The 13,459-nt window shown below is 34.8% G+C and overlaps 2 protein-coding genes across 3 annotated transcripts; both read right to left on the bottom strand.

Annotated features, from left to right (window-relative positions):
- Positions 1–1,350: 1,350 nt before the first annotated feature.
- Positions 1,351–4,715, bottom strand: LOC144422027 (uncharacterized). 2 transcript variants are annotated; one of them, XM_078111745.1, is made up of 4 exons: positions 3,028–4,715; positions 1,999–2,074; positions 1,792–1,831; positions 1,351–1,478 (listed from the first exon to the last, which is right to left on the bottom strand). In XM_078111745.1, the coding sequence occupies exons 1-4, from the start codon at positions 3,213–3,215 to the stop codon at positions 1,468–1,470; spliced, it is 315 nt and encodes a 104-aa protein (XP_077967871.1). In that variant the 5' UTR covers positions 3,216–4,715; the 3' UTR covers positions 1,351–1,467. The 2 variants fall into 2 exon arrangements, with proteins under 2 accessions (XP_077967871.1, XP_077967870.1); XM_078111744.1 differs by having other exon boundaries at positions 1,351–1,487; positions 3,028–4,336.
- Positions 4,716–7,423: 2,708 nt separating this feature from the next.
- Positions 7,424–8,770, bottom strand: LOC144422026 (uncharacterized). The gene is made up of 4 exons (XM_078111743.1): positions 8,493–8,770; positions 7,977–8,064; positions 7,813–7,855; positions 7,424–7,584 (listed from the first exon to the last, which is right to left on the bottom strand). The coding sequence occupies exons 1-4, from the start codon at positions 8,705–8,707 to the stop codon at positions 7,535–7,537; spliced, it is 396 nt and encodes a 131-aa protein (XP_077967869.1). The 5' UTR covers positions 8,708–8,770; the 3' UTR covers positions 7,424–7,534.
- Positions 8,771–13,459: the final 4,689 nt, after the last annotated feature.

Here is a 13,459-nt window from a genome sequence, read left to right as displayed (position 1 = left end):
TAAGTACAATGAATATTTTTGGTCCAATCTGCTAGTCGACGGAACAAATTTGACACGAATTATATTGCGGGACATCATATCATATTTTGATCGTTTGTTGATTAGGCATTTTATGCCCCAAACTTAATTTCCTATTATTTGTGCATTGTGTCCACTTACAGATAGATTTGTTCTTCATTTTCAATGATTTGGTGATCACTGTTGTTGCTTAGATATTGAGTGATGGAGAATGTAATGTCACTTGATTGATGTTCCAGAAGAAATGAAAAGTCTTCAACAGTCGATGTTAAAACAGTAAATATATCTAGCATTCCAGAAATTTAATAATTTTAAATAGAATGTATTCTGCTTTATTCTATATTGTTTCTATCATGGAAATTCAGTTGATTGGGATAGAACAGGCGTATATTAAATATCGCAAAACTATTTATATAACACCGTTTATAATTCCATTTCTGCGACGCCTTCGGCAGCATCGTCGACGTTAAAACTCTGCTCACAGTATTGAACATTTCTCAAATAAACTGTGTTTTCTTTATTTCCCAAGAAGTCGAAAATTGGGTACTCCCGTAGTATGTGTACCAGGTTAGGGTTAGGCCATCATTTTTGTCCGATTTTACCTATTTCAGTTCTATTACGAGTTCGGGGACTGTCTGTTTTAGCCAAGTGAATATAGCCCATATGTTTCAGTCCCTTTACACAACTTGATGTAAAGTAGGCGAACAAAATTAGTTACCTCCATATTTGTACATATACTTTTGGAGCGCCGTAAAATGTGCTATTGCCCCAGTTAGCTATAAACCGTATAAATATATGGCATCGCAAGTAACTGTCTATGCATGTATGGTTGGACAATCTATTTGTTGGGTTTGTGTTGAAATATCGATAAAATCCACAATTACTATTAGTCACTTCAAACTAATCCGACATCTCGTGACCTAATCATAGAAACATCCTTTGTGGTCGTGGTTTGATGAATTGGCAGAAATCACTCGTTTTAAAATCTCATTTCGCTAGCAGTATTAATCGTATTCATGTTCTGTTAGGGAATTTCGATTAAAACCTTTTAACAGTTTTTTGTGTAATGGACGCACAAATCTAATCGTTTTTGTTGGAATGGTTGGAATGGAATGGAATACAAAAATCTAAGATGGTTGCAAAGTCCTAAAAACATTGACAAACTTAGTTTTTATTCAGCTGCTAAATCTCTGCAATCACATATATCTAACAATTTTACGGAATCTTGCCTTTTCAATAATTCTATTGTCTGCAAACGTGAAAGTCATATCAAGATTAGGCTAAAACTGACATCTTACTATCCATCAAAATTTATATTGATATTTAAATCGATTTTGACTTCATTGCAATTATATTTTGAGAATCAGAGTTAAATAATAAATATGCAGAGTTTTCCAATTAAATATTTTCTTCTTCTTATAACTCTGGTTCTCTTCAGGATTTGTAACTTCATTCCTCTTCTAGCATATTTGAAATCAAAAATAGTATGTGAGACCTTGTTTATAATATCTGTCAAGCCGATAAAGTTTTTTTTTTTATATAGTACTAATTAATTTTAATTATATCGTTCCAGAGCTCTTTTTGTAAATGGTGTTTGACAATCTCCAGCGTGATACATAGAATCTATAGGCTATGTTGTAAGTACTGCTATACCCGGTGATATACCCTACCCATATTCAATTTATACATTTCTACCCACTGAAGCGTTCAAAATTGTTCATTTCACAGTCGTTCTAGAATTCTAGATGATAAGATAATAAGAAAACTTCATACCCGGCATTTCTTCGAACTTCTCGAGAGATTCGGATTCATCCTAAAGATAATCGTTTTTATATTAGTATGCTGTAGCGCGATCGCGAGTTGTGATATTCACCAAAGGCTTAGTCTTTATAGCATTAAAAATGTGTATGTTATAAGTAGAATCCGGGTTCAAGCTATACTTTTCAATACAACTGCTTATACTAGTTAGGGTATACTTACTTCTGATGGGTTGACATCGTTGATATCGTCAATATCATCGGTGTCACCCCTTTTTCTTGTCCGTAGAACAAAACGCCTGGAACAGAAATATTTAAATCATTTGTTGGGTTTTCATAAATTGTGTATAAATGAACGCTTGTTCCCTTCAATATAACTGCCGGTATGAGGGGTTCAGTATAGATGGGGAGCTGCTGACTCAGCTTCGAGCAAAGTTGAAGAGATTGCTGTGAATAAATGCATGTCAGTTATAATGGTGTTTTATTTTAAAGCCAATATCCCCGATGGACCACGACTTTATGTGACCGGTCTGCTTGCTTTTGTCTGAAGAGTTTGTTTTTTAGATTCACAGTATTCCGAGAAATTTTGAACCCTTTGTGAATCTTCAAATCATTCTGATAAATTATACTTGCGTAAAGTCTTGAGTTTTTTACTCATGTAATACCAGGCTTGTCCACAGGACATATTTTCTTGTCTCATTCCCATCCCATAGCAATTATGCCTGTCCCACCCCATCCCATGGGATCCCAATTGGTATAAAATTCAATAAAAATTACTAAATTCAGGTTTAGCGTCTACTAAATTACTATATTACTACTATTATATATATTGTATATATACTAAATTACTACTATTATACATGTGTCCATCATCCCCTTCACGAAGTATATTGTTAATGCTGTCAATGCTGAATATATTTTGCTCTTTATAACTAACAAGAGAGCTATGCTCAAATATATGGACACGAAGTCCATGACAAATTGTTTTATCAGCATTTTCTCGAAAATCATACGGTTTTCGTGTCCCACGTCTCCCATGGGAAATACAAATGTGTGCTGTCCCGTCTCATCCCATGGTACGTTTCCCATAGACAAGCTTGTGTAATACACTTAATTAACAGCCGTGGAAAAAGATTTTAATTTAGGCCATACCTGTACATTCTGATAAATTATACTAGCATGGAATCTTACTTTTTATAACTCGCGTAATACACTCAACAGCCGCGGACAAATATTTTAATGTAAGCCATACCTGTACAGAGAGTAAAGACGAAGGATCTTACTACCAGTTGCACGCAGATTTATTCCAATACGACGTAGTTTTAGTAGGGCTCTGGCGGCAACGTAACTTCGTCGTCTCTTTGAGCCACGAATAGCACCTCCGATGTCACAAACAAGGAATGTGATGAACAAAATAAAGATAGATGTTTTCAGATTCATGTTGACTCTCACATCAGGAACTGTATAAAGAACTTCATGTGTTTTCTTTTTATAAAAAATAGTTTCCGGAAATCATTTCCTCTTAAAAAAAATTTTTCACAAAATTTAGTGTTGTAAAATTATATTCGTTTTATCGCGGAACAACTATATCCTACAGATCATATTGCCATCATACATGTATGAATTGGGCATGCTGGATTGATAGTAAGCTAACTTTGTCTGCGTGGCAATGTCGATAAAATTGAAAAAAATGCTGTTGCTGAATCCATGACACGATCGAAGTAATATGATTCTCCAATATTATGTGATGTCGGACACCCTTCAATAACATTACAGTGTCTCTGTGCTAAATTGAAAAAAACGATTTTTTTTTCAATGTAGTTGTACTAAGTGCCAAGTAAATGAAAATACAGTATATGTGCTTATTTTTCCACATAATGACAGACCTTCTTCACATTGTCATTCATAGAAATTACTGATAAATCACATAAAATCTTTTGATCAAGGTTGCTCGTCCGATTTCATGCTCACATTACATTTGTACTTAATATTTCATTATATACTAAGTTGGAGTTGGATAAAAAAAAAATGGAAGATTTTGATAAACACATGTGTTGGTTAGTGTACTTGACTGGAGCAAATAGTTTCTGGAAATTAGTTTTTTAGAGCAAAGCTGTAAACGCGCTTACGTCTCAACGGCTAAAAGAGACTCGAGTTCAAAAATAATCGCTCAAGCCAAAACAAATTATTCACGTAGAGCAGTAAAGTATGTCCTAATTCTGATATAAAGCAATCAGTCAAATAGCTTTCAGCATCTTTCAGGAGGTTATAAATAACAGTGTATCCATACTGTATCGTTTGAATGGTTGAAGCATTGCAGCATCTCTTTTGTAGAAAAATAGCGTTGGCCTATACACGAGCACAGTGGACAAAAATATTGCTTCTTTGTGACGAGGGTTCTGACAAGTTCTTTTATATATATAATTAGGATAGAACTAAGATATATCAACATCGAAACGTTCAAATATTTCAGCTTAAGCTCACGATTCCTTTATTAGCTTCAAAAAATTGTGTTTATGAAATCAGACCGATTCATAAATGAATTAATTATAGCAAATAGTAAGATATTTTATATTTGACTACAACGGAAAGGACAACTCATTTGGCTTCAACAGCTATTGCCGGCTAACACAATGTATAACACAATTTTGATGTCAAATGGTTTTATCAGCTATTAATATATAGGCTATTAGGAGTCGATAGCGGATGGCGATGGAAGTTTTGTCGAAATGGCCTGGATTTGGCCAGCATAGGACTCAGAATACTGCAGTGGTTTTGGATTCCTCCTTGCTACCACTTTTTTGCGACACTGATCGAAACTTAACAAAAATGATCAAAGACTTGATATTACGCAAAGTCTACAAAAATGAAAAACGTTTTTCAGTGACATTTGTTCACCTATTTCGCACAATATTTGACTCTACAATAGGGTTACCATATTTGAAGAAGCAAAATTCCGGGCAGTGCATGAGTATTTTCGGCGCTCCCGAGGTATGTGCACCAAGATGGCGCACAACCTATACTATGTTCAGGTTGTGCGCCATCTTGGTGCACATACTTCCGGAGCTCCATATTTTCACGAGACCATATATATGCGCTACCGAAATTCTAAGGCTGCAAACGCTGTACGATACTCATTCCAACGCGCCAGGCGGGCACTCTCTAAATATAGCTCTAAATCAGGGGTCGGCAAACTGCGGCCCGCGGGCCGAATGCGGCCGGCGAGCTAATTTATTGCGGCCCTCGATAGACCCGACATTTAATACATATAACAAAAATTGATCCTTAATTTATTATTGTCCACACACAGATTTATGTGATAACAAGTGCTGCTGTACGACGCTTGTTTTGAAATGAGTAGCGTCAGTTCTATGCCGTTCGGGTTAATTTTGATATTAAAATTGTCTTGGAAACGGAGGGTTCGCGACGATTCCAAAGTGCTTGGACGCAAATATATTTTTCTTTCTCGCGCATTCCAAAACCAGCTTCATATGTCCGGTCAGCATCGCAAATATTTAAGGTATTTAATGTTCTACTCGTTACGAAACGTCTCATCGAAAATTCGACCCCGATACCCGAGACTAAGCCACAGCTCATTTGTGCGACAGTGCAAAACGTGTATTCTGCACGTTCAGAAGCTCATATTGCTGTCAGCAGCTTAATCTAAAATGCATTACACTTACAATAAATTTTATACTAGTCATTTGGACGACGTACCGCGGGCAAGTTGCCATAAAAACATCATCCGTCACATTGATAATAGGTAAATAAAAACAATGTATTGTCAGATAATATTTCGAAAAAACGCCACATACACATCTCATTGTGGCGGACTTTTAACACAGCAATAGAAGGTGCGAATGCGCCATAATTGGGAGTTTAATGTAATGATTGTTCGAAAGTGGAATTATTGCGGCCCGCGCGCTACCGGAAATGTGTATATTTGGCCCGCAAGTACATAAAGTTTGCCGACCACTGCTCTAAATGAATCTCAAGTTCAGAGTGGAAAATAATATTGAGAATTAGGTTGTGCCAAAAAGTAAGCCCAGTGATTACAGCTTAAAACAAATTACATACACGCTTGTAAGTCAAGTCACTGCAAATTTACTATTTTGACCATGCATATTTTTCTGGAGATCTAATTCTCTTCAATAAGGCATTTACAGTTGTCTCCTGTAAATGCCACACATTTTTTCAAAAGCATCATTTTTTCTAAGGTGTCTCTTACATAAGTGGAAATTGTGTCGGCAGTCTCGTTTGCCTTGTTTGTAAACTCATCAATTTTGATTGCAAGCCACCTTTCCTCCAGTCAAAACATTGAATAATTATAGTAATTTCAGTTCATTGTGATTGCTGCCATCTGTTGCAACGCCAAAGTACGCGATATCGTTTTCTTCAAAACTTTTCAGAACAGCATCAATAGAATATTGCGCAAGTACGCTAGTAACAACTTTTTCTGTCTTTGTGCGGTCACTACTAAACTTCTTCGCTACATTAGAATCAGGGAAAATATTTTCAAGTAAATCAGATGTACAGTCCATGGACAAAAAGCTATGATGATGATTAACAGCGTGAAATGCAAGCGTGCCTTCTGCGGCAGTGATTTCATCTTCGCATTTACTTCCTGCTGTAACAAAATAATTTGTCATTTTCGTTGATGCAACAGCCACTCTTACTGCTTTGCGATGTTTTTCTGATTGCAGATGTGTGTTTAAATCACCATTACCATTGTGCACGACAGATATATATATATAGGTTCCTGATTCGCAAACCAAGCATTCTGCCCCATAATCATTCCTGCTTTTTCTAAAACATGGATGTTTTTCTCGCATCTCGTTAGTGAATGTGTACTTTCGTTTAAAATTAGCCATTTAAAATAATATCTTTTTTTATTAACAATAAATACAACCCAAATAAAAATGCGTACTTCAAAAAACAAAGTAATTTACCACCAGACTAACTGAACCAAAAAGCTCCAGGGACTAGCACTTTCGATCCCGAATTCCTGACTTGCTTCCTATTCAAATAGAAAATCCACAAGTAAAACTTCGTGGTATAAAACTTCTGTATTTAGCTAATTTAACAAGGAACTAGCTGCTATCAAATACACTTGCAGCTGCACAACGAAACGAGTAAAACAGTCAGCGAATAATAATCAGAAAGTTCCAAGTGGTGAACATCATTGATAAGGAACGCTCTGTTACATCATAATTCCACACAACCTCGTAGTATTAGCAGTGTGCACGGTACGATTGCAAATGCAGTAAAATTCCGGACATTAGAGCATTTTTTTAAATTCTTTCCGGACGCAAAATTTAACCCTAAATTTTCCGGACGGTATGGCAACCCTACTCTACAGGTCAAAGCTAGAAAATTTAACGAGAAGGTGATTTTGCGCGCTCGACCAACACCCGATAGCGTGCAATTGGAAGCAAACTTCCTGTTGAATATTATACAACCATACTGGTGTTTAGGCCACGGCTGTGTGCGCATTATGATTGACTTTGCTTCGATAATCTTTATTATATATAGAAGATTTCTCATTACCTACGCTCTACAGGCTGATAAAATTGAATTCAAGACCCAGTTCAGAGAATCGACCTAAATCGAGACTCGAAATGAAGTAACACCAAACACTGACTCATATATGAAGTTGTCCAAATATTTTTATTATATATACCATATATATTTTTCATGCATAAAATGTATTGCAATGTTAAAACGAGAAGATTCGACTTTCAGTATCTTCAACAATTGATCTATTCCGTCATGGATATATCATCTTCTGCTTGACCATCGTCCTTGTCTTCTATAAAGATAAAATCATACATTACAGTTATCACATTAATCGTAATAGTTGAAGTCTTATTAGTCAAGTTTATCTAGTTGCGCCTGATTGCTAAAAATATGCCAAAGATGTATGCTGACTTACAAATTGTGTATTATAATCATAAGGGCCAGTCATTGGCCCCCGTTGGAATAGAAATAAATGTTGTAATAAAATTATTATGTACATTTGATTTATAATATAACTTACCGGCGTTATCAGCTAGTTGTTCTGGCATGTTCATTTCATCTTTCTGTAACGGAAACGGAATTTGATAATTATTATTTTCCATTCAAAACGAGTTTTTGAACTTTACTCGTGAAATGCAAAAGGCTTCGATTAACTTTATTATATTATTTTCAATTCGGTCTCACCTCAAACGAACTAGTATCTTCATCAAGTAAAGACAAGTCGTCTTCGTCACCATGGTACCCGTAATGATGCATGTTAATCAGCATGCGTCTAAAAAACGTGGATGTTATTAGTATTCTATTGCAAAAATATATAGCTTTGTCGATATATTTGGGGATCAAAAATGGAACCTTATATAAATCAAGTTTGTCCATAATAATTTAGAATAGAGATTGAAGGCGTAACGATTTACGATATAATTTTGAAGAAATGTTTTGGTTTATCTTTATTATTGAATATAAATATTTAATACTATTCAAAAACTGAATTGTGGTCTCAAACTGACAAAACAAATAATAATTTTGTCATTTTTCAAAATTTTGCTAATTGATTTTTTGTTAGATTTGCCCTAAAACTTGCGCAACTTTTATCTGTGCGTAGTTTGAAAATTTTGATGCAGAAACATCAAAATTTTATAAATAGTGTTTCACGAATAAAATATATTTGTGAGGTCAAGATATTAATCACTAATTCAATACCTGTACAAACGATAAAGACCAATAAGTCTGTTCCCAGTGACTCGCAATCCTCTTCCGATGCGATAAAGAGACGTAAGGGATCGGGAGAATCGGTTATACTGCGCGTAATGATGATGGGCATGGTAGGAGTGGTGGTAACGTCTACGGTGATAGTAACCGTCGCCAAAACTGACCGCGAGCAACACCAACCCCAAAATAAGTACAAGTGATTTCATATTTTGGCTGCTTTTGATATATATCGACTATTAAACCAAGGCCAACAAATGTGCTTCCAGATTTCAAACTGCTCCTTTTAAAGCTAAGTTTTTCAGAATTCCGGAAGAAACCTCCATTATAGTATACCTAATTATCACTTTCTGAACGGCATGACCGGTTTCGGTTCAACAAATATTTTGGGTAGCTTTGGTCTTGCAGCTGGACATAAATTGGCATTGTTAGATTTTCATAAAAGCTAAAACCAGAAATTAAATCAGAAAAATCTATCATTTATCCAAGAAACATTGTTCTTTAGTTTTTGCATACTATTTTGGAACAAGACTCTGTAAGCACCTAAAATCTTTAAATCAAGATGACTTCTACATTGTAATGCGTGGTCATGGTAAACATTATATTGAGGTCGGACCAGAAGTCGTGTTTTCAGAAACTTCGTAGTCTAAATTCGAGACGGAAATTTCGTCAACTCGAAGTGCTTTGTAATATGCAATCTGAACAATATGATGAATACATACATATATTATTGCCTGGCAATGAAAACACTAGTTCAAAAAATTTTGTGTTGCGCACAATATCTCCCATTGGGTTATCTCATCATAAAATATGGTCTGACGGAAATCCTCGTTACTTCCCATTAAAAGCGTTGTTCATGACATCACGCTCAGGGAAGTGTTCTGATGAATAGAATAGAGAATAATAACTTTCGTGCATCACATTGAAACTGAGATCAAATTTCTCAATAACAAGATAATTAACGCGTTGTTACGAACGCCTTGTTGCTCAACTGGTGAAGCTTTATCCCATATTCCCAAAATGGAAAGAGTAACTGTAATAAAACGTCGAAAAAAGGCGACTTACTCACAAAGATCTGCGATAGGCAGCGAGGACTATTTTTATGGAAATTACTATATATATATAGGTATTGTAAGTGTTTTTTAATATATAATTGATATGGAAAATGAATAAAAACAAAATTGAGATTTGTGAGCCAGAGTCATGGCAATTCGTGTAAATTAAGCATTCCCACATCACCTATTCACAGATTTATTATGGATGGATACATGTAATATTCGTTTTATATGACGCCTTTGGATTCTAGAAAGCTTTTAGGGAGTACGGGCTCCTATTACAGCTTTACAGTATCTGGTAATTTATTTCTGACTGTCCCAAAATTGTCGCTTCTAGATGTAAATTTTGGTGCTCTTAGTATTAATTTTATAGGCGATACTACATTTTGTGAATTGGATATAGCGTGATCAGTGATTTCCCCATCCAATTAAATGCACCCCTAATTAGTGAATAATTTGAATAGAATTGTATTCGAATATACAAAAATGGCTTATCTTCCGGTACAGGTGGTAAGTCAAATAAATAACACATTTTTATTTAGTTTAGTTTTATCGCTAATAGCAAAATATGTACCAGCCCTCAAATTTGAAAAGCTGGGAAGCATACTGAGAGTACTGACAAACTTCAATATATACCATAGGCATTTCAATAAAAACGTAACATGAATGAATGTAAAATGACCTAGCTCAAACCTGTTTCCTCCTAACCAACGCAGGTATCCGGGAAATGAATTTCAATGAACTTTTTGCATCATCCACCGTTAACATGGTTGGATGTGAAATGACCTAGCTCAAACCCATTTTCTCTTAATTAACCCGGATATCTGGGAAATGAATTTCAATGATGTTTTTGCATCATCCACCGATATATGGAAAATCATTGTTCGAAGTCACAACGATGCATCAATTTACAACAAACGTGAGCAGGATGAGCTTCATAAGTTCTGAGTTTCATTGTTTTTGCCAGACATTAATCTCTGGACTATTGTTCTTGGTTTATTTATAAACTATTCATCAAAAGCGATACAATGGAAAACTTTCCACCACAGTGGAATGAGTAAAATAGATATTCCATATGTCTGGTTCGGCAGGTCACGTATTTGCAATCATAGTGCTACACTATAGATAAAAAAAATGACAAAAAAAAAACATTTTACGGCGGAATGCAACATGGCGCTTTTGGCTTTACATACCAAAATGGAATTTAAACCAGCATCACAAAATAATTTTATATGTTTTTTAGTTATTTTATTTGTAATATCGCTATTATGTTTGTAAAACAAATGCGTGAACAAAGACATTTTGCAAATCAGTGATCACATTTCCACCTTCACTCCAGGCGAGGCTGTGTTCGATTATGAATTCGGTCTGAGATGTTGAGAACAAAATCACATGAACCAGAATACTCTATATAAATATAATAAATATATGCAACAATTATCAGTTTATAACAATATTATCATTGTCATCATTAAATAAGTTCTATTTTCTCCGGTATATGCAAAGTTTGCCATTCTTCAATGATGCATATTATTTGGAAAAAATAAATAAAATTAGTGCTTATATGTTATCTTATATCATTCTATATAATTGTTACGATCGCGATCACATAGACCTGGGTAGACGGGAGAGTATCTGCTTTCTGGGATCCATATATTTCTTCTCTCTCGCAGATACCAACTGTTTTGGTTCCTTCCGGTACTTGTCAAAGCATATTAGAATCATATTAAAATCTATCAATCTTGATTAGCATTTTGCTATAATATCAGATTCCTCAATATCAGATTTTGATCTTTTTCTTGTTGAAGAACAATATATTAAATTAGTTTGTAGAATATTAATGTTTGAAGGCAAGGAATGAAATGTTACATGTTGGATGTTGGCATTGTGTCAAATGCATTTTAATTCGCTGTACGAACTATTTCATACATAAGTGATTTGGATGATGAAAGGTCAAATTGGGACAAGATAAATCGCGTTTTGACCCATTAGTTTTGCTAATATAATATAATAGGCCGATATTAGAAACTTTCATCACCTGACATCATTATGCATGGCTAATTTATGTGCATAAGTGGTTGTGCCCGCAATTTTCGTTGCTTGGAAACATTGACCAAAAGTATTTACTAGGGCTGAGGCTATTGTGGATTGTAAACGAATAATACTGAACCGTTTACTTCTATTCGATTATTCCTTTACCCACTTCAACCAAACTAAAATTTCTTGAATGATATACGATCATCTTATTTTGATTGGGTTTTATTACATTAATATATTTCTTATTAAGTCTCAGAATATCAATTGTTACCATTTATTATTCAAGCACATTAAAAAATTTGACCAAAAAAAAAGAATTAGTTATCAAGACTACTTATATAAACTCAGTTGATGTTACTCACCCCTGCCAATCTATACGAAAACTTCTACTTTGAGTATAGTTATACTTGATAGTTTTTTATTTTATTTTACTGGCGTTTTTAACTGAGATCGAAACAAATACTTGCATACACGATATACATATATATGGTAAATATGATCGTTTGTCATTGACTGCGACGATGAGTTATAAATGCTAATCAAAAAAAAACCTCGCGATACAGGTCACATACATATCCAACGGCATGAGCAACGTGGAATAAATATAGTCGGTTAGAAACTTTTTTATTGAATTGAAACTCGACAAATTACTCCTCATAATCTCAGATATGGTGCTCATGTCCACAAATATCAATCTGTTTTGCTACAATACAATTTTTTCGTAATGTTTAATACTATTTAAGAAATTTACTTTTGCTTTCTTCACGCTTGCCTTTTACCGATTTGGAAAGTTGTGATGGAAATAATCATTCGAAATAAATTTGAAACCGGAAAAAAACGGTGTGTTTGTTACCCTAAGCCTAAACGATGCGCCGATAACAATATGAAATAGCGTTTCCTGAGTCTTTACTATTGTCCAGAAAACTGTGGCAGAATTAAAACAGACGTTTGGCTGAATGTGAAGTTAGGCGATAAAACCTATCGAAATAAGGGTATTTGCATATAGGTAAATGGTTTCAGCGTATACATACGATTCTACTTAGACCAGTGGTTCCCAAATTTTTTTCAAGCGACTCAAATGAAATGGCCCAGCTCAAAACTATTTTCTCTAAACCGACCCAGATATCCGGGAAATGAATTTCAATGATGTTTTTGCATCATCTACCGTTATCTAGCAAATCATTGTTTCATGATACAACGATGCATCAATTTACAATAAACGTGAGCGGGATGAGCTTCATCAAGTTCGCAGTTTCATTGTTTTTGCCAGGCATTAATCTCTGGACTATTGTCCTTGATTTGTTTTTAAACTATTCACCGAAAGCGATACAATGGGAAACTTCCCACAGTGGAATGAGTAAAATAGATAATCCACGTGCCCGGTTCAGCTGGTCACGTATTCTTATTTATAGTGCTAGACACTGGATAAAAAAGAACAAAAAACATTTTACGGCGGAATGCAACGTGGCTCTTTTGGCTCTGCATGCCAAAATGTAATTTAAACCAGCATCACAAAATAAGTTTGCACGGTTTCATTAGTTATTTAATATGTAATATCGCTATTATGTTAAAATGGCTGCTGTTGTCTTCCAACTAAACGTAAACAAAGTTATTTTGCAATTTATTAGAGATCACATTTTCACCTCCACAAGGCTGTGTTTGTTTATGAATTCGGTCTGACATGTCACATGAACTAGAATACTCTCTCTATATATATAATAAATGGATACAACAATTATCAGTTTATACCAATATGATCATTCTCATCTTTAAATATGTTCTATTTTCTTCCGTTCGTGTAAAGTTTGCCATTTTTCAATGCTGCATATTATCTTATAAAAAGGAATGAGTTTGTGCTCTCGAATCCGG

This window comes from Styela clava, chromosome 4 (genome assembly GCF_964204865.1).
Source record: "Styela clava chromosome 4, kaStyClav1.hap1.2, whole genome shotgun sequence".
Lineage (NCBI taxonomy): Eukaryota > Metazoa > Chordata > Ascidiacea > Stolidobranchia > Styelidae > Styela > Styela clava.
The sequence above is the reverse complement of the archived record's forward strand: the minus strand, read 5'-3'. Positions and strand labels throughout refer to the sequence as shown.

What these genes read in the sequence shown, in the direction of transcription:
- LOC144422027 (XM_078111744.1), bottom strand. Translation starts at nt 3,215, where the DNA reads ATGAATCTGAAAACATCTATCTTTATTTTGTTCATCACATTCCTTGTT. An exon ending in CGTCTTTACTCTCTGTACAG is followed by an intron (nt 2,075 to 3,027) that starts GTATGGCTTACA and finishes TTTCTGTTCCAG; the next exon opens with GCGTTTTGTTCTACGGACAA. An exon ending in ACGATGTCAACCCATCAGAA is followed by an intron (nt 1,832 to 1,998) that starts GTAAGTATACCC and finishes GATTATCTTTAG; the next exon opens with GATGAATCCGAATCTCTCGA.
- LOC144422026 (XM_078111743.1), bottom strand. Translation starts at nt 8,707, where the DNA reads ATGAAATCACTTGTACTTATTTTGGGGTTGGTGTTGCTCGCGGTCAGT. An exon ending in AAGATACTAGTTCGTTTGAG is followed by an intron (nt 7,856 to 7,976) that starts GTGAGACCGAAT and finishes TTTCCGTTACAG; the next exon opens with AAAGATGAAATGAACATGCC. An exon ending in ACAACTAGCTGATAACGCCG is followed by an intron (nt 7,585 to 7,812) that starts GTAAGTTATATT and finishes TTATCTTTATAG; the next exon opens with AAGACAAGGACGATGGTCAA.